The sequence below is a fragment of the Gossypium arboreum genome, chromosome 1 (genome assembly GCF_025698485.1).
Source record: "Gossypium arboreum isolate Shixiya-1 chromosome 1, ASM2569848v2, whole genome shotgun sequence".
NCBI classification, from domain to species: Eukaryota; Viridiplantae; Streptophyta; class Magnoliopsida; order Malvales; family Malvaceae; genus Gossypium; species Gossypium arboreum.
Window position 1 is genome coordinate 1662278 of NC_069070.1, and position 22421 is coordinate 1684698.

General features: G+C 31.0%; 3 protein-coding genes and 1 long non-coding RNA gene across 7 annotated transcripts; 3 read left to right on the forward strand and 1 right to left on the reverse strand.

Annotated features, from left to right (window-relative positions):
• Positions 1–2702: 2702 nt before the first annotated feature.
• Positions 2703–8065, forward strand: LOC108480115 (uncharacterized). 4 transcript variants are annotated; one of them, XM_053025880.1, is made up of 13 exons: positions 2703–3045; positions 3502–3644; positions 3775–3918; positions 4065–4159; positions 4942–5001; positions 5162–5263; positions 5388–5481; positions 6431–6473; positions 6588–6633; positions 6730–6785; positions 6876–6978; positions 7395–7541; positions 7789–8065. In XM_053025880.1, the coding sequence occupies exons 5-12, from the start codon at positions 4959–4961 to the stop codon at positions 7406–7408; spliced, it is 501 nt and encodes a 166-aa protein (XP_052881840.1). In that variant the 5' UTR covers positions 2703–3045; positions 3502–3644; positions 3775–3918; positions 4065–4159; positions 4942–4958; the 3' UTR covers positions 7409–7541; positions 7789–8065. The 4 variants fall into 4 exon arrangements, with proteins under 4 accessions (XP_052881840.1, XP_052881843.1, XP_017638484.1 ...); XM_053025883.1 differs by having other exon boundaries at positions 7793–8065; XM_017782995.2 differs by lacking the exon at positions 7395–7541 and having other exon boundaries at positions 7793–8065.
• An 868-nt stretch (positions 8066–8933) lies between these two features.
• LOC128279256 (uncharacterized) lies at positions 8934–9760 on the forward strand. Its single transcript, XM_053025891.1, has 2 exons — positions 8934–9060; positions 9145–9760. Exons 1-2 carry the CDS (start codon positions 8959–8961, stop codon positions 9688–9690), a joined length of 648 nt encoding a protein of 215 aa, XP_052881851.1. The 5' UTR covers positions 8934–8958; the 3' UTR covers positions 9691–9760.
• Positions 9761–10169: 409 nt separating this feature from the next.
• Positions 10170–10892, forward strand: LOC128281429 (uncharacterized). Its single transcript, XR_008271782.1, has 2 exons — positions 10170–10218; positions 10349–10892. It is a non-coding gene; the product is annotated as an uncharacterized LOC128281429 (long non-coding RNA).
• A 3988-nt stretch (positions 10893–14880) lies between these two features.
• On the reverse strand, positions 14881–20548 carry LOC108482401 (disease resistance protein RPV1-like). Its single transcript, XM_053025899.1, has 7 exons — positions 19790–20548; positions 17598–18741; positions 17439–17493; positions 17143–17369; positions 16183–17061; positions 15636–16083; positions 14881–15095 (listed from the first exon to the last, which is right to left on the reverse strand). The coding sequence occupies exons 1-7, from the start codon at positions 20254–20256 to the stop codon at positions 14938–14940; spliced, it is 3378 nt and encodes a 1125-aa protein (XP_052881859.1). The 5' UTR covers positions 20257–20548; the 3' UTR covers positions 14881–14937.
• Positions 20549–22421: the final 1873 nt, after the last annotated feature.

Genomic DNA, 22421 nt, shown 5'->3' on the forward strand with positions numbered 1-22421 from the left:
AGGTTGAAGCTCTATTCAAGTTGGAACCAATTGAAAACTTTGAAGCAGAAAGATTAGAAGATTATTCAATGTGGATTCCATTAATAGAAATCGACTGCAACTTTTTAGCTACCTAACAGACAGCAAAAGGCTAGCTACCCGACAGGTCTAATAGTTTCTCCAAGTTAAATTTTAAATCTATTTTTTCTCTTATACTACTTAATCATCTAACATGTTTTTTTTTTTGGATCAGGTCTTGCAGGAACGTGGTATAACAAGCACATTTGTTGTAGGAAGTGAAGTTCCGATTGGGTTTAAGCATCGCACTAACGAGCATCGAATCTCTTTTTTTTTTGCCAACACCGTCTCATCCAGATGAAAAGATCCATCGGTTCAGCTTATGCATTGTTTTCTCCTTAGCTAGTAATCAAATGTTGGAGCTTCTACCAAGTGTCCACATTTTCAATGAGACCAAAAGGATCATGCTGAGATATTGCTCAAGTGTCATTGGAATTCCTCAGACTAACGATAACACAATGTTGTGGTTGATTCATTGGCCAGTAACGGACTGTCAATTTGAAGGTGGTGACCTTGTGAGTTGCATGGTAGTGCCTATTCATCTCAGCATAAGAAAATTTGGCTTTACTTATGAATCAGAACACAACATTAGATATGAATATGGCTTTTCGCACTTACCTACAGGTATAAGTTGACTTCAAAATAATTATATTTTAGTAAATACATCCTATTATATTTATTTTATTGTTTCATTTTATATGTGAATAACAAATGTTAAAGAAATGATGAATGTTTCTCTAAAAGACTTTCTAATACAATAAAATTATTTTCAAGAAATGTGACAATTTAATAGATTATGAGAGAAATTGAGCTTAATAATAAAATGATCACTACAGGAAAATAGGGCTTTAGCGGCGTCTTTAGTGGTGTTTGGAGAAAAAACGCCACAAATATTATACATTAGCGGCGTTTGCATTAAAACGCCACAAAAAACTGAGCAATAGCGATGTTTTTGATCCAAACGCAGCTAAAAATAGAGCAATAGTGGCGTTTTTAGTTAAAACGCCGCTAAAAACTGAACAATAGCGGCGCTTTTGAAAAAACGCCGCTATAGATCGAGCTTTTAGCGGTGCTTTTGGAAAAACACCACTATAGATCGATGTTTTAGCGGCGCTTTTGGAAAAACGCCGCTATTGCTCAGTTTTTAGCGGCGCTTTTGGAAAAACGGCACTATAGATCGAGGTTTTAGCGGCGCTTTTAGGAAAACGCCACTATAGATTAAGGTTTTAGCGGCACTTTTGGGAAAACGCCGCTATAGATCGAGGTTTTAGTGGCGCTTTTGGGAAAATGCCGCAAAAAATTAATTTAGTTTATGAGTTATGGGTTAGTGTTTAGGGCCTAGAGTTTGGGGTTTGTGGTTTAGAGGTAAATATGGTAAACTACTTAACTTGTGTATCTTAGATTTTTTATAATATAAATCTAAATAAGATAAATATAAATTATTATTTTAAAAATATATATATCAAAATGGGTAAAATTCCAAAAGTATACATGAACAATGGTTTAGTGTGCAATGGGTTAAATCCCAAAAGCATAAATTATGAACACAATTATTGATATAACATCATTTTATATGACTAATTATTTTTAATTTATATGTTAAATATTTTCTTATATAATTGTAAAAGAGATAGTATTAATTTTAAAATATTGAATTAATTATCATTATAGTTTAGGGTTTATAGTATATGGTTAAGGGTTTAATGTTTATGAGTTACTATTTTAAGGTTTATGAATTATGGGTTAAGGGTTAGGGTTTAAGTTTTAGAGGGGTTGAGGTTTAAGGGTTAAGGGTTAAGGGTTAAAGATTTATGTTTTATGATTTAAGGTTTAGGGTCGAGGTCGTGATTTAGGGTTTAGATTAATTAGTATTTTTTAATTTATATATTAAATAATTTATTATATAATTGTAAAAGATAATATTAATTTTAATATATTAAAATTATGATTATAGTTTAAATTATTGAAGAGATAATAGATAAACTTTATATAATTAAATGGTTTAGGATTTAAGGTTTACTTAAGATTTGTTAAATGATAGAATTTTTACAATCAATTAATACTTTTATATTTAAAAATATTTAATCTAAACCATTTGATATATTTAAATATTAGATTTAAAAAATTGATAAATAAAAAAAAAATAATGATTGATATGGATAGGTAAATATCTATTTTGAATAGGACCGATTATAACAAATAAAAATGAAATACAAAACTAAAATCATTCCACATCAAATTCTAGCAAAATAGTTATATTGAAGTTAGGAAGAAATATCTCTAATGAAATGGAGATTAGATCGGAAAAGAATAAAATAAAATCATGATTAACGTCTCAATCTTTAATAGAAATTTGATATGTGAGAGATTGATTGCTTACATTGGATAATTTTAACTTAATAATTAATTACAGCCATTTAATTATTTGTTTTCTTATTAAAATACACGATATTTATTTTCGAGTACTTATTTTTTATTTATAAAACTAATTTAAAAAATAGTAATAATAAATATTTTATAAAATTATTTAACTAATAATTTTAGCAGATAAAATAAAAAAAATTTTAACAGAATAAAACAGCGTCATTTTATTTAAAATGAAATAATTTGTGGTGGCATTTTTCATAAAAACACCGCAAAAAGTTAACAATAACGGCGTTTTTAATAAAAACGCCACAAAAAAAATCATTTCACTTAAAACAAAAACCGCGGTTTTATCCCCAAATTTGCCCCCTCTGAAACCCCTAATTTTTCCCCCTAAAATGGCCCCTCCGTTGCTCTTTTCAATCAAGAAACTCTCCAGCAGCAGTCTTGATTTGGTTTCCAGTTAGACTCTGATATAGAATAGATGGCAGTGAACCAGACGGCGGCGTTGAAGGTGGGTCCACCTCTGTATTGGCATTTCATGGAAGGATTAGTAGCCTTCAGCCACACTTCCAACACTTGCCCACCTTGCCTTTGCGATTTCTCTTCTCACAATCCTTTAAGGTATTGCCAGATCTGGCTCGATCTCATCTCCTCCTTTCTTATTTCCATTTCATATATATTGGATTTGATCAGTTTCACAAACCTCAAAATCATGTTGTAGTAGTAAACTATGATCTGAAATGAGTGCTTTATGCGCTTCTTGCCCAATTTATTTACACTTGGAAAATGGCGGTCCTATGATTTCCCCTCTTTTTTGTTCATCGAATTTTCAATTAGTTACTGCCTAATTTTAATTTACAATAGATGAGCTTTGCATTTTCCCTCTTATTATCTAAATTTACATCTTAAATGGATTTGCTAACCTTTTTTTTTTGCTGGGGGATTTTATCTAGGATGGTGACATCTGCTATGCCATCTGCCAGATTTTATCATGTTATTTTCGTATTTGTGTATTCATCAGATCAAAGGGAAAATTAATTTGGTTTTGGAATGAACTTACTTGGGTTGCATTTGCAGATGATGGAACTTATGCAATGAAGAAAGTTCTCATTCAGAATAATGAACAGTTAGAATTTTTTCGGGAGGATATTCGTGTTTCATCCTCGTTTAGTCACCGTAATCTTCTTCCCCTTCTTGACCATGCTATCATTTCTGTTAAGGTAATTGTTCAGATCTCTCATTCTAATTAGCGGTGTAAAATAAACTATTCTCCAAGATGCATTTTCTTTCTTTAAATCACTTTCCATGCAAAATTGTATTTGTCTGAAACAATTTGATTTAATTGGCTAGCCTACACAAGAAGGATCATGGAATCACGACGCATATCTACTATTTCCCGTTCATTTGGATGGAACATTACTGGACAATTTCAAAGCTATGAGTGCTAAAAATGATTTCTTTTCTACCTCGGATGTTCTTCAAATATTTCGGCAGGTAAGTAAAACTGTCTTTTTCTAACCATTTTCTTATAAAGGTTTAAATGATAACCATTTGGCACTTGTTATCAGTGGATCCGATGCATTCTTCTATTTTCTAATATTTGATCATTTTATGTATTAGTAATGGTGTTTTCTTTTCAGATTCATTAATGTCATAACTGGTTCAAATTGACTATAAGCATTTGACTGTGCCAAATTATTTCCACAGCTGTCGTTCTGAGGCACTACAGCTTCAGGTGCTTTTTACTTCTTTACTTTTCTTCAGTATTGAAGAGTCTTCTTATATTCTCTGTTTTCAAACTTCTTTCTCATCCTCGCTGAAAACTATCCCAAGCTCTTCTAGTTCCTTAAACCTGTATGCTTCATGTTCTACCAACAAACATATGCATGCTTAAACATGAACAAAATGATGTATGAGTACATAATTGGCTTATGTAACAAAATGATGCATTTTTTATATCCTAAAACATGCTGATGTAACAATGTTTGATTGCTAATCACATGATTTTCACTTTTGTTTTCTCTTCAATAATGATTGATTGCTAATGTAACAATGTTTTTGTTTTTTTACCAGGATGCTGTCTAACAATTGCTTAACCAAGCCATGTTTTTAAGATTGATTGCAAATGACTGATATTGTGAAATAACACTTACATAAGATAAAGTAGTAACTCTGGCTTTAGTATGCAGGATGAACTGCTTTGGTTGGAATTGCTTGATAATTAATGTTGCTCATTTTTATAAATTGGAAAATAATTTCAAACCGTTGGTATTTAAAATAAAGGCTATATTTTTATAAAAGTGACAAGTCTCTTTTTATTAGAATTTCTGAAATAATACAATGAGATGGATTCACATTTTTCTTCCAGGAATAGACACGAACATAATATTACTGTTTCATTTGTTCCCTCTTCTGCGAACCCCCCCTCCCCAATGAACTTAAGATTCACTGTGTTATGTCCTTGCTTCTGATTCCATCTTTTGTATATTTTCTGTAAAATGTGGTTTTGACCTGTAGAGGATGGAGAACTTTACATGTGGGGGAAGAACTCAAGCGGGCAACTTGGCCTTGGAAAAAGTAATAGCTAAATGAGCTCCTTTTTATTTGAATGCTTATAATATTTAAGTTAAATTATTAAGTTGCCTATTTGTCAATGCTTTGTTTTCTTATTATTAGCTTTATTGTGTAATCAGCATATTCTCACTTGTTTGGGATGAATGGCATATTGTATATACAGAGGCTGCGAAAGCAGTTCATAAGCCAACCAAAGTGGAATGCTTGAGCGAGCTTACAATTAAATTGGCTGCTTTGGGTTCAGAGCACACAGTTGTTGTTACTGGTATGAAACTGGAAATGCTTCACAAGATATAGATTCTATTTTCTTGCAGTACTATTTTGGATATGTTTTTGATATGTATGCTTGGATGTAATGTCTGTATTTCCTTTTCTATGTACTTCACCAGATGGAGGTGAGGCTTTAAGTTGGGGAGCAGTTGCATCTGAAAGACTTGATCATGGCCTTGAGTCGAGCATTTTTGGTTTTTTAACAAGCAACAGGTTACATTTTATGTTTAATTGATTATTGGCTGATATAAGAGAGCCTTCAGCTTATCATTTCCTTCTCTTTTCTTTTTGGTAGTGCTTGAGGCAGGATTATTATTTCATAAGAGAAATAAATATTAATACCTATTGGATTATGCACAAGCACTGTGCTGTGTGCCCCAAAATCCAGTGTGAAAGTACATCAGTGTGTCATAGCTTAGCAGGGGGTAGGGGGAGAATTAGAGCAAAATACATCTAGTATTTCCTCCTAGGCTGGATACTCTTGAGTGGTCCAGATGCATTCTTCTTTGGTTGTTCCTAGAACTTCCATCCATTAATCCTGTGGCCTGGTGAGTCATTGTTGACCAGTCAGCTATTTTAGAACGGGAAGGAAAGGATCTGATTAAGTAGGCATGTCAAAGACAAAAGCATAAAAATAGACTAGAAATGGTTGTTATTGCCAAGGCCTACTTAGACATTTTAGATCGGGAATCACCTATTTGATTAATTGAATATTTGAGTACTGCTGCTCTTTTCTTTTATATAGATAAAGGAAGAATATGTTTGTGGGTCTAGGTCGTAAAATTTGAGATTATATGGTGAAATATAATAATGAAAATACATTGCCTTTTGCAACATTTTAAGGTGTTCCCACCGTAACCAATGTGTGGAAACTGAAAATGAGATGTCTCCTAGGAATGCCAACTTTTATTAGTGTTTGACATGGACAAAGCTATATATTTTTTTTTCCTTCTGCCTACAGATAGTGTATCGTTTGTTTTATTTTCTCCTTTCCCTTCTTTCACTTTCATATTTGTTTGTTTTACTATTCCTTTTAGAAATCAGACTATTTTTTCTGTTCTTCATTTATTTTTTATTATGAGTTTCTATTTTCATTTCATCTTGAGCTTTCTGTTTTCTCACAGTAAAGATTTTTAAGTTTATATATTTATAATTTTTTCAGTGAATATACACCAAGGCTTATAAAGAAATTAGAGGGTATCAGGGTAATCTCTACCTGTAACTTTGAACTTTTTACTGGTGTAACTAAAATTGCTGTGGACGTCAATTTCTTTCTGCTAACTATGGACCTTTGGCTTTATTATTTATCCCTGCATTAGGTCAAAAGAGTTGCAGCTGGCTTGTTGCATTCAGCATGCATTGATGGTAATTTGAAATGATTTCTCTTATGGTCAATCAATTTTTATGACCTTATTACTGGACATATTCCAAACTTTTGTTTTCAGATCTTAATTTGTCTAGGTATTGCTGAAACTGGGTCTTTGTTTGTGTTTGGGGATAAAGTGGTAGCTAATCTTGTAAGTTCTAAACCTGTCAATTTCAACATCACCTAATGTTTCTAATCATATGGCATTTTTGAGTGATGTTATCTTAATGAAAATATTTAGGGATTTGGGGAGGCCAAGAATGCAACCATGCCATCCATGATCAAGACATTGCCATATTCAGAAGAAGTTGCATGTGGTGGCTACCACACTTGTGTTGTAACAAGTAATTCTCTTATCTTCATTATTAAATGTTTTTGCATGTTTCTATTTATATGACTCACGATTTGGAGCCATCATTTGTTGCAATTGTCATGTTAGATAGATAGAACCTAGACTATCTTACCATGCTCTTATTATTTCCTACTCAGGATAAATCCTCTACAGAAAGTTTAAAGGTTAACTTCCAAAATGAAGTCAGACTAGAAATACAAAGCAAACATTTTTGTTGTTTGAAAATCTTAAATCGATGTATCTTTTAAAAATTTCATGCTTCAATAAATTATGAATATTCTCAATGATTATATAGGTTAGAATGAGTAAAAACCTAGAAGAATAGAAAATGATATGTCTATAATCAATGACAGGAATTGTAGGAAAATATGGTTTCATTTATGGACTTATGTCTGAATTGTGTTCCAGTGCTTGAAAATTAATTGCAAGTTGATGTGAATGACAATGTCCTGGAGATCATATGGGAAGATAATAATTAAAACATGGAGGTTAAAAGGATGATAAGGAGAAGGAAGAGTTGGACTTTAAGGGTAAAAATGTGTCAAATCTAGTGAGGTTCGTCATGACATCTCCTTTAACCTTCATTTGACCCTTTTTGTCTTTTTCATATATGCTACTTATTTTCTTTTTGAGGCCTTTACAAGTCCATCAACATGAAACTGGACTTATGCCTGACACTTATTTACAGCGACAGTAGAATTTACGATTAGCCTAGCATCAGTTTTTTTATTATGGGTTTACTATTTACTGATTTCACTTTCATTACAGTATATGGTATAGCTAATTTCCTTGTTTTGCTCAGTCAGGTGACCAAGATTCCGTTTAACAATTTTCTTTATTGCTGGAACAAGTTTTAACCAAGATCAAGATCAAAGTACTTCACTAAGTTATATATGCAGGCATTGCAATGAGAGGTGATAATGATTTGGCATTATATTCTCATCAGGATGAATTTTATTTTAGAAATTGTAATACTTTGTGTGTCTCTGTGTGTGTGTGTTTTTTATGTATTAAATTTTAATTCATTAATTTTTATATTTAGTTTTGAAGTTTAAATTTTAATAGAAAATTTAATTTAATTAATATTTTTATTTATCCTTAAAAGTATATAGTTTAAAGTTCAAATTTCAAAAATTAAACATAATATAATATTTAACATAAAAATAAATATTATTTAATTAAAATAAAATAATTTTTTAAAGTTCATAATTTTTAGCGGCGTTTGCGAGAAAAGCGCCGCTAAAGGTCATGATCTTTAGCGGCGTTTGCGGGAAAAGCACTGCTAGAGGTCATGGTCTTTAGCTGCGTTTTTAGAAAAGCGCCGCTAAAGGTCCTGGTCTTTAGCAGCGTTTGTAAAAAAAGCATCGCTAAAAGTCATGGTCTTTAGCGGCGTTTTTTTAAATAAACGCCACAAATTTTTGCAGTGCCTGCTATAGTGGCATTTTTTGCGGCGCTTGTGAACCCAAAAAAAACGCCGCTAAAAGTCTGTTCTCTGTAGTGGATGATTATAAAGTTATGCTGCAATTGGGGTCTAATGAAAATAAGTTAATTGTTTGATAAATGATTAATCCCTAGTACTAATAGAAGTGGAAACAAAAATAATGGATAAAATTATAAAAGTGGGGTTTTGATTAACATATTTAATAGTTTTAAAGTTTATATTTTATATAAAAATAAAAAATAAAGATATAATATGTATAATTGATTATTTCTTACAAGTCTTATAATACATTTTAGTGATAATAACATTACTACTTTGATATCTCTTTTTCATACAGTGTTGAGTATAGGGGATGGGTCACGATTTGAATCCATATTAAATGGGTTTCTGATAAAGGCTTTAATTATCACTTCATTCAAGCCAATACTATTACTTTCTAATAAGCATATTATGTTGATGATCACTAAATTTGATAAATAACACTTTATTGTACATATTTTAGGAGATGAAGTTTCCACAAGAAATATCAAGATGGACCTAATTAAACTCTTGTCCAGTTTGGAACCTTATGGAAATGTTAAGGTGCGACTTTGCAGTTATATAGAAGAATCAAAAGTGGTTGCTTCCCCACAGGTTCCCTTTACAAGTTCCACGTTTTTTAAATTATTTATATACTATATACTTTTTAATAACTCATTCTCTAACCCAATGCTACAGGTATTATATGATTACGGTATAATTATAACATTTGATCCATTGCCATTTGATTATAATGGTCATTACCATGGCCATCAAGCTGGCAAGACTGAGGTTTCAATATCAGTGCCCCCAAACTCTAGTCGAAAGTTTAGTTGCTTCTTAAATTCGATTATCATTTTTTCTGCCAAGGATGATAAAACATATGAATTTTTACCATGCCTTGAAATTGTGAACGAGTCCAAAGGTATAAAGTGGACCTACTCCAAACATTTCATGGGAATTCCTGAAACTAGGAATACCTTATACTGGACGACTTGTTGGAACTTTAGGGGTGATGAATTAGAAGCTGGTGATCATATTAGTCTTCGGGTTCTTTCAGATTTATCTGTGCTAGAATTTGGTATTGACCTTATATATGATTATGAGCTAGACGGTAACCCAAATGTTTTCAGTCAGTTGCCATGGATGAGTAAATGTTGTAAGTTTCTTTTCGTGGTTTTTGCTTATATTTTGTCGAAAACCCAAAAAAACTTGTATAGGTTGCAAAGCTTAGCCAAATGTTGATTATTGTATATGATTATCAATTGCATGGTCACTTTATATATTTAATAGATAAAAGTTTCTAGGTGTATCATATCAGAGTTGTTGCTATATAATTAAAGATTCTCAATTCATGTGAAGAAAAAAAATTAAACACGATTAGTATTGGAAAAACAGTGTTACAGATATTACGAGAGAAATATTTATTTGTGAAGGTCAATAAATGTGAATTTTAATTTCAAGAAATAAGTTTTCTAAACCTTTTATTAATAGTAGAAGATATTTGAGTTATTTCGAATGAACTCCTGATAAATGTGAATTAAGAAATCTCTAGGAAATAATATAGAAGTGTGTAGTTCTCTAAGATTTATTGTATACTACAGACAATTTGTTCAGACTTGTCAATGATAGCTCTACCATGACGAAGTTGCTACAGAAAATGTTAATTATGTGCGATTGAATAATGCCAACAGAGTTTCAAACAATTCAAAGCTATGATAACAGAAAGTTCCAAAATTGAATTTGGAACAGTATTGAAGAACATTGTTCTTGGTAATTCAATTAACTTGTTCCTTTAATCAGTTGCCGTGGAGTTATTGTTAACTATTACTAGGATAAATCCTTAGAGAAAATGGTGATTTCAGTTTATGTTTCTAATCTTCCTTCTTGTTTTCATTGGAAGGGACAATGGAAAATCTCTGAGTTCCATGGCAAAGTGTTGGACGCTTTTATTCCTAACAAAAGGCATCGAAAAGGTCTACGTTTTGGTTTAGTAAGATTTGCAAGCATTGTGGATGATAAGAGGGCAATTAGTGAACTTAATGGATTCCGTATATATGGAAGTAAAGTAAATGTGAACTTAGCTCGCTTTAAGGGAAAAGTGGTGCACTGGAAGAAAGTTGAAAACGATAAGCTAGGAGGTGATGATCCTAGAGATGAATTAGGAGGAGAAAACGGGAAAAAACATTCTTGGGGGAACACCAATGGGTGAAGAGATCAGATAGTCAATGAGGATTCTAGAGAAGCTAGTGATATAACGTATCAATCAGAGGGAAACGAATCAATACAGATATAGTTATTTTTTAATAATTTTATTATATAAATATTTAGAAAATAGACATCATAGTCAAACTGAAATTAGAATTCCTTTTCCAACAAGGAAAAGGATTGAGTCACCACCGACTCTAATAATATTATATAAACCCAACAAGTCTCCTCATTGTAAATTCATATCATTAGCGATTCCAATTCATTTATTTGTTTGGATTACAAGAAATCATGCCATACTATCAAAGAAGATATCATAATCGCCGAGAAAGGTACTACAGTCCGAAATTTACTCATCCCAAACCCAATGATAACAGTAATTCATGGGAACCATTTGGAATAAATTTGTTGAATCAAAGAATAATTTATTCAAAACTGATAAAGTTTTCGAATGGGATAATTCAGCTGGTTTAAATGCTTTCCAAGAAGCCAAATAGAGATTTTGGGAATATTATCATCGTTTTTCTTGCACAAATAAGTTGCCAATTAATACAGCAGATATGTATATCGATGATATTGATTGGAACTCCAAAATCGACCCAAAACTTTTTTTGGAAATAAAGTCGATTTTCGATGATGAAGAGGAAGAAGAAGAAGAAGTTAAAAGGATCGATTCGCTTTCAATTCCATTAGAGCAAATTAAAGCCACTAGATGGGAGTACGATGAACCTACATCACGCTTACCTGCCATAGTTGGATCATAGAACAAACAAATACAACAAAATTGTCTTAAACACTCGTTTTTTTTTTTCATTATTATTAATACTTGAATAAGATTATGTCTTGTAGTCATTTAATTCAATATATATTAATTTTACAATTTTGAATATCTACACTCATTTATAATTCAATTTATATATTAATTATTAATATTGAATATCTAATCTAATATTTATTTGACACGTTTTAAATGACATTAAAATGCCGTTTATTACCATTTTACCTATATTCATTACTAAAAATATAACAAAATTCAATATTTATTTAATCACGTCAAATTTTATCATTCATGTGTGTGAATTGTGTTTCATTGATTGTATTAAAATTTTAAAACCAAATATTTTTGTTAATTATCATTAAAAAGTAAACATAAAAGATAATAGTTTAAGATTTAAGTTTGCAAGTTAAAATGCGATTATTTTTAAATAATTAACAAAAGAAAACAACTTCTTAAAATTACAGTTAAAGTCAAAATGGAATTCCTTTTCCAACAAGGAAAAGGAAATTGAATTACCGCGTATATAATCTTGTATAAACTCAAGTCCCTTTTTCAAATAATAGTTCAATTTCATGTCATTCTTCGTCTTTTTTGGATAAAAAGAAACCAAGTCATATCATCAAAATAATATCGTGTCCATCAAATTACTCATTGAAATTTATTCATCCTAAATCGAAAGATGACAGTAATTCATGGAGACCATTCCCTGCATAGGAGAAATAATTCTGCATGAAAGTGGGTGCAAGGCCATGAACAATATTTATTGATGCAAAGAATAATTTGTATAAAGCTGATAAAATGTTCGAGTGAGATGATTCGGTTGATTTAAAAGATTTCCAAATTTCTAAATAGAAATTCTGAAAAAATTATTATGATTTTCCTTTCAAGAACAAGTTACGAATTACATTTTAAATAGATATGGTAAGAATATTCCTAGGAAAACATTCTACTTCTCGTGGTTCCTCTATTAGGAAAAAGAAAATCGATTCCATTCAATAAAAGTACATAAAAACCCTTCATGAATGTTGAAAAATATTAAACAGCTATTTGCTAGTTGCCTTTAGAATGGATTTTTTTATCAATTACTTATCTAATACTCTTACGAAAGACTTTTACTTAAGGTCAAAACTCCTTGAAATGTTAAGAGAATTGATTTCGATCATGGTTACCAATTCACAACAGTTAGGATTTGACATAAATATCTAAGAGGGCAGAATGAGGTAAGATTATACTCTTGAAAGCTAGATATTTAAATCAAAACACCCAACTGATATTTGTTCGATATTTTAAGAGAACTTTTATGAACAAATCCATATAATAAGACGAAGTAGTGTACCACTATAAAAGAGATATGATCCCTATTCGAATAATTACACTCTTTAGTGAAGGGATCAACTAAATTTTAGTTATGGAGTCACAACAATAAAATTGATAATTAGTAGCACTAGGTTGTAGAGTTCTATATAACAAACGTCATTTGGTCGCGGAGAAAGAATTAATTTGTTTCACTTCTTTGTTTTGGATAATAGTGCTACTCCATCTAGACTTTAGACCATGAGCTTCTTAGTATTTATCCACCATTTGTTGCCAAACCTTTTTGTCAAAATTATTATTTGAATAATTAACGTATTGCACTTTCAAGAGAAACGTGAGTCCGAATTTTAAAGATAATATTATTAAGAGTAACAATTATAAACTTCGAATATAAACTATAAAATAAATATGAATAATATTAAAAAATATTATTTAAATTATGTTTTTTTTTTTAAATATTGTGGACCGTAACGAGGAGAGTGTTAGCACTCAAGAGCGAGTAATACCAGATACTGGTGGAATTTAAGAGGCGGTTGAAATGTAACGTAAGAAATGTTTATAATATATTATGACTTTTCATAGTCTACTGCTCTTACATGTTTTTTCACATCCCTTGTCAACCTTAGCCTTTATCCCATCGTCTTCACTACTTTAAATGCCGTGAAATCGATTTTCGAGCGAAAAATGAGAAAATTTTAATTTAATGTTTTAAAAATTATAAAGATGTAAATTATTAAAATAATAAAAAAAAATTTTTATTATTATAAAAATATACAATTTTATTTCTACCTTCATTCAAAAAACTTTTTGGCTCCGCACTGTTAAAATGTTACATAATTGATTTCCATCATGGCTACCAACTCACAACAGTTTGGATTTGACATAAATCTTCGAGAAGGTAGAATGAGGTAAAAATATATTCTCTTGAAAATTAAATATTTAAACTAGAACATCCAATTGATATTTGTTCGATATTTTAAGAGAACTATTATGAACAATCCCATGTAATTATAGGAATTAGTGTTCCACAAATAGTAATCAAATCATCTCCCAAGAATGCTTTTTCTCGTTTTCTCCTCCTAATTTTCAACTTTCTTTTAGTACACCACTCTCCCCTGAAAGCGAGCTAAGTTCACATTCACTTTACTTCCATATATACAAAATCAATTCAGTCTACTAATCGTCCTCTTAGCATCCATAATTCTTGCAAATCTTACAAAACCAAAAGATAGACCTTTTCAATTCCTCTTGTTAGGAATAAACACGTCCAACACTTTACCATGATACTTAGAGATTTTCCAGAGTCTCTTCCAATGAAAACAAGCATGAATATTTGAAACATAAATAGAAATCACCATTTTCTCTAAAGATTTAGCCTAATAATAGTTAACAATAACTCCGCGACATCTGATTAAAAGCACAAGTTAATTGAATTACCAAGAGCAAGGTGCTTCATTGAAGAACTTGAGCAAAAATCAATATCGATAGCATACATAAAAGAATTAGAGATTAAATATAAGATGGAATCAACTAAGCCAAGGCCGCAATGACTAAACCAAAATAGTCATTTGCTTCATGTCAATCCTACAATAATCAACATTTGACTAAACTTTGCAACCTATACAAGTTTTTTTGGGATTTTGACGAAATAAAAACAAAAATCCCGAAAAGATACTTAAAACATTTACTCATCCATGGCAACCGACTGAAAAAATTTGGGTTGTCGTCTAGCTCATAATCATATACAAAGTCAACCCCAAATTCTAGTACAGATAAATCTGACAGAACTCGAAGAGTAATATGATCATCAGCTTCTAGTTCATCACCCCTAAAGTTCCAACAAGTCGTCCAGTATAAGGTATTCTTGGTTTCAGGAATTCCCGTGAAATGTTTGGAGTAGGTCCACTTTGTACCTTTGGTCTCGTTCACAATTTCAAGGCATGGTAAAAATCCATATGTTTTATCATTCTTGGCAAAAAAAATGATAATCGAATTTAAGAAGCAACTTATCTTTCGACTAGAGTTTGGGGGCACTGATATTGAAACCTCAGTCTTGCCAGCTTGATGGCCAAAGTAGTGGCCATTGTAATCAAATGGCAATGGATCAAACGTTGTAATTATGCCGTAATCGTATAATACCTGTAGCATTGGGTTATAGAATAAGATTTTAAAAAATAGTATATAAATATTTTTTAAAAGTTGAAACTTGTAAAGGGAACCTGTGGGGAAGCAACAACTTTTGATTCTTCTATATAACTGCAAAGTTGCACTTTAACATTTCCATAAGATTCCAAACTGGGTAAGTTTTTAGTTAGGCCCATCATCATATTTCTTGTGGCAACTTCATTTCCTAAAATATATACAATAATGTATTATTTATCAATTCCAGTGATCATCAACATGATATGCCTATTAGAATATTAAAATAGTAGTTTTGACTTGAATAGGTTGCTGGTTAAAATTTTTGTCAGGCACCCATTTGACACAGATTTAAACTGTGTGACTTCATCCCTTTCTCTTAATATTATATGAAAAAATCAAAATACTAATATTATTATCACTAAAATATGTTATAAGACTTGTAAACAAGTAAGAGGATTAATCATTTATCAAACAATTAAATTATTTTAATTAGATCCCAATTGCAATATTTATCATTTCTTAAACATTTGGTATTGACATCTAAAAGGAAACATTAAAAAATAATAGGATGTATTCACTAATATATAATATTGTCATTGAAAACACATGAAATATTCATATAATTTATTATTTCCTTTGTCAAAAAATTATTATTTCAATAAGGATATATCTTTAGTTTAGATAAGTGTTAATAGTGCATGGGGTAATATTCCAAAAACATAATCATTTGAAGTCATAGTCATAGTACCTGTTGATACGTGTGAAAAGCCATATTTAAATCCAACGTTGTGTTGTGATTCGTAAGTTACGCCAAATTTTCTTATGCTGAGATGACTAGGCACTACCATGCAACTCACAAGGTCACCACTTTCAAACTCACAATCCGTTACTGGCCAATGGATCAACCACAACATTGTGTTATCTTTAGTCTCAGGAATTCCGATGAAACTTGAGCGATATCTCTGCATGATCCTTTTGGTCTCATTGAAAATGAGGACACTTGGTAGAAACTCCAATATTTGATCACTAGCTAAAGAGAAAACAATGCATAAGCTGAACCGATGGATCTTTTCATCTGGATGAGATGGTGTTGGCAAAGAAAAAGAGATTCGGTTCTCGTTAGTGCGATGCTTAAACACAATCGGAACTTCACTTCCTATAACAAATGTGCTTGTTATACCACATTCCTGCAAGACCTGATCCCAAAAAAACATGTTAGACGATTACGAATGTGTTCATTAAGTAATGTAAGAGAAAAAAATAAAGTTAAAATTTAAGTTGGAGAACTATTGGACCTGTGGGGTAGCAAGCATTATGCTGTCTGTTAGGTAGCTATAAAGTTGCAGTCGATTTCTGCTAATGGAATCCAGGTTGAATAATCTTCTAATCTCTTCTTCTTCAAAGTTTTCAATTGGTTCCAACTTGAATAGATCTTCAACCTCAGTCAATTTTTCACATCCAAAAATAACACATCGTGTGGAAGAAAAGAAGCATGGAAGAATTGCCCAATATCCTTTAAATGGAGATATTGTCAAGAACTCAAAAACATTGGGCAAGACTGGAAGCTTTGGAATCATTTGGAGTTCAGTGCAAGAAGTCAATAGAAGTTCATCAAGTTTTGTAAGTTTTTTTATGCTTTCGGGAAGGCAATGAATCGGGTTTCTACTTAAATTTAAGGATTTCAATGAAGCTAAGTTATAAAGGTCATTGGGCATGACATCATCAGACAATTTGCAACTTTCAAGGCTTAACTTTACCAAAGAGCACGGTAGAGATGCCCAAGAGAAACCCAATTCTTTACTTCTTCTCGGTAAGAGCCAATGCCATCCCAATCTTGTTTGACATATGGAAGTTTCATCTAAATTAAGCACCTTCAATGATTTCATATTATGCAACTCCCTGGGGACATCATTAAGTCTTGAACAACCAGATAAAATAAGCTCTTCAAGTGATATTAATGAACCAATTGTCCTTGGAAGTTTCCTAAGACTTGTGCAATCTTTAAGGTTCAAGAAAGTAAGCATCTTGAGCTCACCAATAGATTGATCAACTTCAACCAAATTTATGCAATCTTTGAGCATCAACTTCTCAAGGCTAGGGAGTCCTGAAAAGCTTGGGGCTTTAAGAAGGCTATGTGAATGGTTGAGATTAAGGATCTTTAAATTTGGGAGGCACTGCAAAAAAAGAAAACCCTTCATTTATATATTATTGTTTCACACACACAGAGAAAGAAGGAAAATTAGTATATATCATACCTCTGTATCCTTCCAAACTTGTTTAAGTTTACTGTTGCGCATGTCGAGAACAACTAGTTCATTGATATCAAAATCCACCGGAAAAGATTGCATACAAAACCCATGCCAACGTAACCATCTTAATCTTTTGGGAAAGTCTTTGAAGTCTCCTTTAAGTCTTACATAATCCAGTTGAAGCAGTTTAAGTCTCTTCATCTTCGCAAATGCTTGAGTTTCCATATCAACATCATTTGACATGAGAAACTGACTTTTGGAATGCTTTGGAAAATGTAGAGTTGTAGTTGTCCTTTTAGCCTTGTCTTCTAGCAATCCTTTTAGGTCAATTGTGAGGCAGTTAACTGTTTTGGAACCCTGCATCAGAAAAACTTTTTTAAAAAATAAAAAGAAATTTGATAATAAAAAAATAGTTTACATGCACACAAGAAAAAAGTTTGAGTAAAATGATAGTTTCTTACAATTTTTTCTCTTATTACATCAAACGCGTTCTTATGCCACAATCTGCTTCGTTTCCCAATATCAAAAGATTCTTGACGAATAATTTCTCGTCCCATATCTCTAATCATTTGGTGCATCATTAGCTTGTTTTTTTCATTAATGGTTAAGAGAGACCTGCCTACTAGATTTTCAATTCCAATTGTTGTATAGAAATTACAACCATCTAGAATTGTAGTCGTGTAATCTCTATCCTTCCCAATGAATAAACAAACTATGTCAAGGAATAAATTTTTGTCATGGTCATCTTCCAAAGAATCATAGCTTATTCTTAGAATCTTTTGAATTTTGCTATCAGGTATTTCTTCTAATTTCTCCAATGCACTTTTCCAAGAACTCACACTTTTGCTAGATAGTGAAGAGCCTAAAACTTGAAGAGCTAATGGAAGCCCACCACAGTGTTTCACTAAACTTCTTGCATATGCCATTGAACTTTCAGGCACAAAGTTATGACCAAAAGCATACCAATTAAAAAGTTGTAGTGATTCACTTAAAGCTAATTCTTTTACTTCAAATTGCTTGCTTAAGCCTCCACAACTACATGATGCTTCCAAATCAAACATTTGCCTTATAAAATGTGCATTCAATAGGTATCGGTTCCTACTAGTTATGATGATTTTACTTCCTGGATGAAAAGGAATTTTAGTTCCCATTAGTTTTCTTATTTTTTCCAATTCATCAACATCATCAAGAACCATAAGAACTCTTCTACAACATACAACTTCTTTGATCTTGTTAATTCCATTATCTATATTGTATGTTTTATGTGATTTTCCTCTAAGGATATCTGAAATAAGTTGCCTTTGCAAACGGACTAAACCATTGCAATCCTGACTTGTTTCTCTAACATCAGCAAGGAAACTATAACCTTCAAACCTCGGGATGTTTTGATTGTAAACAACTTTGGCAATGGTTGTCTTCCCAATGCCTCCAATGCCACAAATAGTTGCAATGCCAACTTTATTTGCTCCATCTTGTTCTAACCATTGATTAATTTGTGTCACGAGAGAATCTATTCCAACTAAATAAGGAGGGACATACAAAGAAATAAGATGAAGTTTATTTTGAACTTCTTTAACAATATCTTGAATGAATTGTGATTCATGCCTGCAAATTTAAAAAATACAACTCAATGGTAAAATCTTGGAAATTAAGTAAAAGTTATTAATGTATTTTCTCTTTTCTTGCATATATTTTGATTGTTTTTATGAGATTATATGTTCAAGTAAAATAAGAAACTAATGCAACATTTCAACATATATGATAGAATTATTACATTCAAAATTAAATCAAATTAAATAAAGCAACATAAAAATTAATGAAATTCATTCGAGAAACAACCTATACTCAAAATTTTAATTTTCTCTTTGTGAAAGTTTAATAAATTCATGTTATTTACATGAATTTATATATTTATTTTATTCATTATAATATTTTGAATATGTGTAAACCTATTACACGAATAACTTGGATATGATTGTTGGAAATATACTACTGCAAAAATAAAATTGTTACAGGCGACCAAACTGAATGTAAAAGAGAAGTTGTTTAGAGAACATAGAGAAGTTGTTTTTCTCTTGTTGTGTTCTGTGAAAAATGAGGAGAATGACCTCCTATTTATACAATTTTTTGAAAGTCAAAATGGTAAAATAACAGTTTTAGTTTCTAAAAATAGCAGAGGATTTCCCTAACTACAAATATTCTGAAAATATTTTCTGCAACAATGAGAGTATTTCCGCAATTGAAAATATTCTTTTGCATTACCAACAATGACATCTTAGAAAACCACAAATAGTGTCATTAAATTCAAGAGGCTATTTCTTTTTGTTTTCAACTCATCAAATCCAAGTTGTTCATGTGATAGGTGCAAACATATTTAAAATTTGATGTATGTGTTTTAAAAACATCCACATCAAATTCGAGCTAACATTTAATGCTTAAGCTAATGACTTGTTTGATAGAAAGACCTTATTGATACAATATTAATAATTTAAAATCTGAGTTATAATTAACCCTTTAAAATGGATCGAAGTAACCATTTTAATTTCCAAACGCTACCTAACAATATTTTCTATCAATTTTCTTTCTACTCTATCAAGTCTTAATGAAAAGGATTGAAGTAACCATATGGAACTTGATTATGTGTATAACGTACCTGTCTTGTAGAACCATGCCTCCTATATCCGCAACTTCTTTTAAAGCATTCCTCCATCTTTGTACCATGGACTCCAAGTTTTGTTCGTGTTGGGTAAATGCTTCTGCATAACTTCCCGTCTGGTTCTTGACTTGACTTGGATCCACATCATAGAAAACTGGCAACACAATATGTTTAGAGGATTTCTTGTGCTCCAATATCATTACAAGTTCGTTAAGACACCATGTGGATGCAGCATAATTCTTTGAGAAAACAACGACAGAAATTTTGGAGTGGTGTAGTATTGCTTTTTCAATTTCATCTTTTATGTTATTCCCTCTCTCGATTTCCTCATCATCTCTAAATGTTTGAATTCCTAAGTGCACCAAAGCTGTGTAAAGATGATCCGTGAAACTTTTGCGCGTATCTTCTCCTCTAAAACTCAAGAATACATGATAACTACATCGCGAGATTTCTGACACTGCCATTGAAGAAGAAAATGAAGTCTTCCTGTATTTTTATGTAATAACAAGGTTCCAGCATATATATATATACATATATGGATGGAAAAGCAGATACTAGTAGCACTCAAGTGGCAGCTCCCAATCTATGGTGGGTCAATCCTTCCACCGAAGAAATTCATGTCGACCATGTGCCTTTTTTCAAATCGACCATAATTTTGCTTGACAAATACAATGTACTGATTAACTTGACCCTTATAGCCGACACAACACGTAATATAAACAACATGTAAACATCATCTTCAACCAAATATCATCGTCCTGTATTTTTATGTAATAACAAGGTTCCAGCATATATATATATACACATATATGGATGGAAAAGCATATATTAGTAGCAGTCAAGTGGCAGTTCCTAATCTATGGTGGGTCAACCCTTCCACCGAAGAAATTCATGTCGAACATTTCAAATCTACCATAATTTAGCTTGACAAATACAATGTATTGATTAACTTGACCCGTATAGCCGACACAACACGTTATATAAACAACACGTAAACATCATCTTCATCTAATATTAATAAAAGTATAATAAAGATTCTTATATTATAAGTCAGATTATATTTTATCTTTTCTACTTAAAAAATAAGTAAATTAATCTTTGTAGGTCGATCAAAGAGTAAATTAATTTTTTGTTAAAAAAATTCATCCATTATTATTATTAAAAATTGATCCATGTAATCAACATGATGTAAACTGTCTGGTTATTTCGTCAACTACGTTCGTTTTTAACAACAAAAAAAGATTATTTTAATATAAATGATCAGTTTACTCTTTTATCTAATGTACATAGACTAATTTACTTATTTTTTAATAAAAGAGTTAAATACAATTTGACTCTCAATATTAAAGCCTCCATAATACTTTTATCAGCTAATGTCTTAATGATTAATACTCAATAATTAAACCACTACCAACAAAACACATTAAACATCTCAATTCAGTATAATAAAAGACAATTTTAGTACCTATGCACGAATAAAGTATTTTTAACTAATTGTTTTTAAAAAATTGGTGTCTTATTTAAAATAAATAATTTTTTAAATTAAAAAATACACTAAAGTAAATTTGAAAATGAGAATTGAGAGGGACGCAAGAGAAGGAGAACAATTCCAAAGTATTTGGTGTGAAAAATAATGGTTCTAGAAAACGGTCCATTTGGTGCTCAATATTTTTATTAAAAATATTATTTGAATAGAGTTTTTTTTTTTTTTCCTTTAATGTTGCGACCAAAAATTGGTGGTAAACGGAGGTGTTACTAAGGAAGGTAAAGTCAAAGTTGTACAACACAAAAAATTATTATTAAATTCAGACATTAAATAATGATTTATCAACCTCAAATTTGCAATTAAAGAGGGGCTTCAACATAATAAATTCATGAACACTATGGGATTAGACTAAAGTTGTTCATCACCCGGGTTAAGCCCTAACAAAATTTTAGGTTCGATTGATATTTTCGAGTTTAATACGACTCAAAAAATAGGTTTAAATTTTTACCTAATTTCGGCCTAGATAAAAATACTACAACCTACGTCCGGTTCATTTCGGCTTTTTTATTTTTAAATGTTATTTTTATATAAAAATTTAAAAATATAATACACCAAATACACTAAAAATATTAAAATAAATGTTTCCTAACAAATTGAAAATAGATTTTTTTTTTAAAAAAAAGTCTTTCTACTTAAATAGCATTAAGAAAAGTGCAATTTAACAAACAAATGTCTCTAAAAATAATAACAACATTAAATATAAAACAAGAGTCATATAATATCTAAACAATAACAAAAAAAAATAGTAATAACATAATAGTGAAATGATAGCAAAATAGTAAGAAAATAACAAGAAAATAGCAATTTTTCTACGTCCTTTTGCTAATTTGAGTCGGTTTGGGTCCGGGCCAAAAAAAACCTTACTTAATGCCAACCTGTTATTAAAATGGGTCTTTTTTTTTTTCCAAAGCCTATTTTTCGGGCATATATTTTTGCCTAAACTCTCTCACTTTTTGGGTGGGTCGGGTGGCCCAACCAATGAATAAGTCCATTTTATGTTAATTTCTCATTTAAAACAAAAACAAAACCATACCGACATAATGAATAGAAAATACTACTCTAAGGAGTTTTCATTTCAACATA

Excerpts from the sequence above, each read along its gene's own strand:
- LOC108482401 (XM_053025899.1), bottom strand. The coding sequence starts at position 20,256 with ATGGCAGTGTCAGAAATCTCGCGATGTAGTTATCATGTATTCTTGAGT. Across the intron at positions 17,370-17,438 it reads AAAAGGATTGCTAGAAGACA|ATGTTGATATGGAAACTCAA; the intron begins AGGCTAAAAGGA and ends TCATGTCAAATG. Across the intron at positions 15,096-15,635 it reads CTTTTCACACGTATCAACAG|GAAATGAAGTTGCCACAAGA; the intron begins GTACTATGACTA and ends TATATATTTTAG.
- LOC128279256 (XM_053025891.1), top strand. The coding sequence starts at position 8,959 with ATGGACCTAATTAAACTCTTGTCCAGTTTGGAACCTTATGGAAATGTT. Across the intron at positions 9,061-9,144 it reads AAGTGGTTGCTTCCCCACAG|GTATTATATGATTACGGTAT; the intron begins GTTCCCTTTACA and ends CCAATGCTACAG.
- LOC108480115 (XM_017782995.2), top strand. The coding sequence starts at position 4,959 with ATGTGGGGGAAGAACTCAAGCGGGCAACTTGGCCTTGGAAAAA. Across the intron at positions 5,002-5,161 it reads GCAACTTGGCCTTGGAAAAA|AGGCTGCGAAAGCAGTTCAT; the intron begins GTAATAGCTAAA and ends TTGTATATACAG. Across the intron at positions 6,634-6,729 it reads GCATTCAGCATGCATTGATG|GTATTGCTGAAACTGGGTCT; the intron begins GTAATTTGAAAT and ends TAATTTGTCTAG.